Source organism: Sander vitreus, chromosome 3, assembly GCF_031162955.1.
Source record: "Sander vitreus isolate 19-12246 chromosome 3, sanVit1, whole genome shotgun sequence".
NCBI lineage: Eukaryota > Metazoa > Chordata > Actinopteri > Perciformes > Percidae > Sander > Sander vitreus.
In genome coordinates this window covers 35855323-35860322 of record NC_135857.1, presented here as the reverse complement: position 1 = coordinate 35860322, position 5000 = coordinate 35855323, and the positions used below count along the sequence as shown (strand labels likewise).

The 5000-nt window shown below is 45.4% G+C and overlaps 1 protein-coding gene across 1 annotated transcript in view; it reads left to right on the top strand.

The window, feature by feature from the left end:
• Positions 1–1283: 1283 nt before the first annotated feature.
• LOC144515976 (nucleotidyltransferase MB21D2-like) overlaps positions 1284–5000 on the top strand; it is a 15930-nt gene continuing 12213 nt past the window's right edge. Inside the window, exons 1-2 of the mRNA XM_078247208.1 lie at positions 1284–1718; positions 4244–4511. Coding sequence (XP_078103334.1) covers positions 1460–1718; positions 4244–4511 — 527 coding nt within the window. The 5' untranslated portion in view covers positions 1284–1459. The remainder of the gene's footprint in view (positions 1719–4243; positions 4512–5000) is intronic.

The following is a 5000-nucleotide window of genomic DNA, read 5'->3' as shown; positions in this document are numbered from 1 at the left end:
GCCGTGATTTAAAGTTTATTATATTTGTGTCATATACAGAGATGAATAGTACTTATATTTTGGTGTTAAAATGATACTTGTACTGCATAATATGTGCTGATTAAGGTGTTTTAAGGTGTGGAGAATCCAAAGGAGAGGGCGCCCTCTGGTGACAGAACTTCAGATTGAGTTTAAATATATTTTTAAGGTTTTATTCTGCGTTGTTTCACTTCCACGTTTTTTGCACGTTTTAACTCGTAAACTACAAATAACAGTTTTTAAGTGATTATTGACGATCTTGGTGTGTGTGTGTGTGTCTGTGTCTGTCAGTGTGTGTGTGTGTGTGTGTGTGTGTGTGTCTCTGTCTGTCTGTCTGTGTGTGTGTGTGTGTGTGTGTGTGTGTGTGTGTGTGTGTGTGTGTGTGTGTGTGTCTGTCTGTCTGTCTGTGTGTGTGTGTGTGTCTCTGTGTGTGTGTGTGTGTGTGTGTGTGTGTGTGTGTGTCTGTCTGTCTGTCTGTGTGTGTGTGTGTGTGTGTGTGTGTGTGTGTGTGTGTGTGTGCCTGTGTGTGTCTCTTTGTGTGTGTGTGTGTGTGTGTGTGTGTGTGTGTGTGTGTGTGTGTGTGTGTGTGTGTGTGTGTGTGTGTGTGTGTGTGTGTGTGTGTGTGTGTGTGTGTGTGTGTGTGTGTGTGTGTGTGTGTGTGTGTGTGTGTGTGTGTGTGTGTGTGTGTGTGTGTGTGTGTGTGTGTGTGTGTGTCTGTCTGTGTGTGTGTGTGTGTGGGTATATATAAGTAAGAGTTTAGTTTTCATGTTTCTGGGGCGCTCTGACATGTGAAAATGTCATATTTCATATCATCATTAAGTGTAAAACCAGACTCAACAGCATTCTAACACTTCCGGTTCTTTCAAAATAAGAGCGCAGTTCCACGCTGGATGTATGAAATGAATCTTTCTGTACATAAATCAGCTTTAAATGACAATAAAACGAATCAGATCACCGACTTTTGTCTTATTTTATTGTGTCTCCTGCAGGATTTCATTTGGTTTTTTTAAGTCAACTGTGACTATAATACTTTTATTGTAGCATCTGAGTCATTAACTTTATTTACATTCTTTTTCTTTAATTTTTTTTATTTATTTCAGTTTAAGCAGGTATTTCAACATTTTACATAATATCGAATAAATTATACACACTCCAAATGTGTGTGTGTGTGTGTGTATGTGCGCGCGCGCGCGTGTGTGTCTCTCTCTCTCTCTGTCTTTGTGTGTGTGTGTGTGATAGGCTTCTTATAACAGTGACAGAAATTTATTTTGAAGGCGGTTGACCAGCGGATGTGAGGGTGCTGTTTTTCCGGTGGTTGTGTTCGGTGTGTAGTGTGTGGCTCGGTTCGGCTCGGTTCGGCTCGGCTCGGTTCAGAGGAACAGACCGGCAGCGGTACAGTAGTATCAGCTGTTGTAGTAAACCTGTGACCGCAGGAGGAAAGATGGCGGCCCCTGCTCTCTCTAGTCGGGCTGGCTCGGCGGGCAGCCTCGGGAACAGCCCAACCATGGCCGCCGGCAGGCTGCCTCACAGCGGCGGCAGCGGCAGCGGTGCCGGGCCCGAGCTCGACTTCAGGTCGGCGGCCCGCATGGAGGACCTGAACCGGCTCATCCAGGAGTTCAGCAAGCACGACCAGCGGGAATACGACGACCAGCGGGCTCTGGAGATCCACACGGCCAAGGACTTCATCTTCTCCATGCTGGGTGGGGAACAAAACACCCTTTATTTAAAGGGCAACTTCGTTTTTTCTTCCACCCTGGACCCTATTTTCCTATCGCTAAAACCCACCAGACTCCATGTAAAAAAAACAGTACTTTAAGCGTGTATAGCGCCAGCATATCTTCACATGTAAATCGGTAAACTATGTGTTTTTTTCCACCAAAACTAGATATGTGATTGTTGGAAAATTGGAAAGACGACCCAAAACGGCTTTTTGTCGTTTTATTTTGTATCTGTCGACTTTGAATGAAGTGTGTTTTACGATACTAAAATGACTGTTTATTTACATGGAGTCTGGTGGGTTTAGCGAACGCAATTTCGCGGATGTTTCTTTCGGTTTTAAAAAAGGATCTTTCTCTTTAACAATAAGGTCGAGTTTCCCAGAAACCCTGCCGATAATGTTAAGTTAGCCTTTAACGCGGAATACCCACTATGCATGCCCGACCAGATCCCACAGCTGCTCTCATACACAGACTGCGATTTATTTAAATATTTAAACGAAGATTTCATTCAGTTTCTGTTTAAGGCGTGGAGGCAGATTAGCGGCGCGTGACTTTAAATATTACAGAGCTGCAATGATGCATATTTAATCCCCTCAGGGTGTGTTTGTTCCACCTGCAGAGCGATGCCAACGCTCAGCTTCACATCACAACAAGTGCATCCACTCGACGTCTGTTCTTAAAGGGACCCTATTTTTCTGTGTTAATGTGCAAAGTGGCTGTCAGTGTCTGACAACATCATGGAAAGGATCCCTACAGAGATATACCTTTTTGTTAAAGAGTAAGATCCTTTTAACATGAAACAGCCCCGAAATCACCATCACCAAACTACACCAGACTCCATGTAAATAATCAGGACTTTTAGCGTGTATAGAGCCAGCATATCTCCACCAGACTCCATGTAAATAATCAGGACTTTTAGCGTGTATAGAGCCAGCATATCTCCACCAGACTCCATGTAAATAATCAGGACTTTTAGCGTGTATAGAGCCAGCATATCTCCACATGTAAATGGGTGAATTAAGGGTTTATTTCAACCAAACCAGAGTGGTGATTGTTGGAACAGTGGAAAGATGAACCAAGACGGCTTTTGGTAGTTTGATTTAGTTTCTGTCCACTTTGAATTAAGTGTTTTTGACAATGATAAAAGTACTGATTATTTACATGGAGTCTGGTGGGTTTAGCGAACGCAATTTCGCGGATGTTTTTATGTTTAAAAAAATGGCCTACTCTTTAACAGAAAGGTCGACCTACTTAGAAAGCTAAAAAAAAATGCAAATAATGTTCTTAACAGTGTTACAGGCAGACAGTCATGTAGATTTGGGGATAAACATCAGTGATAAATGTAATTTTTCGTGGTACGTCTGTGTTTACTACTGTTGCCAGGCAGCCTGCTTTCCTTTTCTCCCGCTCTCTTCTTCTCTACTACTTCTTGCTTATTCACAGATTATTTTGTTTGTACGCCCCCTGGTGTTTCAGAGAATACTGCAACGAACAATGTGTTAAGCGTGAACGTCTCCGTGCATGCTCATGGCATGCCAGCCCCCGTACGTGGTGCGCTACGAGTATAAGCTTTAGCAACGTTTTCCAGCTGCACGGCTTCCAGGAAAGCTGCTCTGGTATATCCTCTCTCATAGTTCCTCAGAGATCCCTCCTCTCTCATAGCTCCTCAGAGATCCCTCCTCTCTCATAGTTCCTCAGAGATCCCTCCTCTCTCATAGCTCCTCAGAGATCCCTCCTCTCTATAGCTCTCAGAGATCCTCCCCTCTCATAGCTCCTCAGATCCCTCCTCTCTCATAGTTCTTCAGAGATCCCTCCTCTCTCATAGCTCCTCAGAGATCCCTCCTCTCTCATAGCTCCTCAGAGATCCCTCCTCTCTCATAGCTCTTCAGAGATCCCTCCTCTCTCATAGCTCCTCAGAGATCCCTCCTCTCTCATAGCTCCTCAGAGATCCCTCCTCTCTCATAGCTCCTCAGAGTGTGTGCGTGTGAGAATTTGTTGCTAGCTCGATGGTGTTTTTTGCCCCCAACTTCACTTTCCAGGCAGCGCTGCGACCGTTGACTTCAAGGCACCTAACCATAACCTTAACCAGTGCCTAATCCTAGTGCCGTTGCTGTTGGGGGCAAAAAACACAAATAAACTTGTTGCTATGAGACATAGAAGAACCGTGTGTGTGTGTGTGTGTGTGTGTGTTGTTTGTGTGTGTTTACTTTCTGCTCAGCAGAGCGTAAAACCAGTCCAGACCCATTCAGTCCAAACGGGTCAGACTCTGACCCAAAAACTCACCCAAAAGGAAAACACACAAAGGCCAAGCTGTCAGGAATGGTCCAGACGTTAGAGTTTAATAGTCTCTCTCTCTCCCCCTGTCTGTCTGTCTGTCTGTCTGTCTGTCTCTCTCCCTGTCTCTCTCTCTGTCTCTCTCTCTCTCTCTCTCTCTCTCTCTCTCTCCCCCTGTCTGTCTGTCTGTCTGTCTGTCTGTCTCTCTCCCTGTCTCTCTCTCTGTCTCCCAGGAATGGTTCAGAAGTTGGACCAGAAGCTGCCGGTAGCTAACGAGTACCTGCTCCTGTCGGGCGGCGTGCGGGAGGGCGTGGTGGACATGGACCTGGACGAGCTGAGCATGTACGCCCGTGGGACGGACTACGACATGGACTTCACCCTGCTGGTCCCGGCGCTGAAGCTCCACGACCGCAACCAGCCGGTGACGCTGGACATGAGACACTCGGCGCTCGGCCACTCGTGGCTCAGCCTGCGCCTCTTCGACGAGGGAACCATCAACAGGTGACTGAGCAACACACAGGGAACTGACACACAAACTACACACACAAAACAACTTTTATGTCACTTTCTTCACACAAAAGTAGCTATTTTTACATTGTTTTAAAGTGCTCATATTCTGCTCATTTTCAGGTTTATAATTGTATTTAGAGATTGTATCAGAATAGGTTTACATGGTTTAATTATCAAAAAACACCATATTTTAGTTGTACTGCTCATTGCTGCGGCTCCTCTTTTCACCCTGTGTTCAGGTCTCTGTTTTAGCTACAGAGTGAGACCTCTCACTGCTGGAACATCTTTGTTGGCAGTCGCACATGCTCAGTAGCTAGGTAAGGACTACATGCTCAGTAGCTAGGTAAGGACCACATGCTCAGTAGCTAGGTAAGGACTACATGCTCAGTAGCTAGGTAAGGACTACACGCTCAGTAGCTAGGTAAGGACTACACGCTCAGTAGCTAGGTAAGGACTACATGCTCAGTAGCTAGGTAAGGA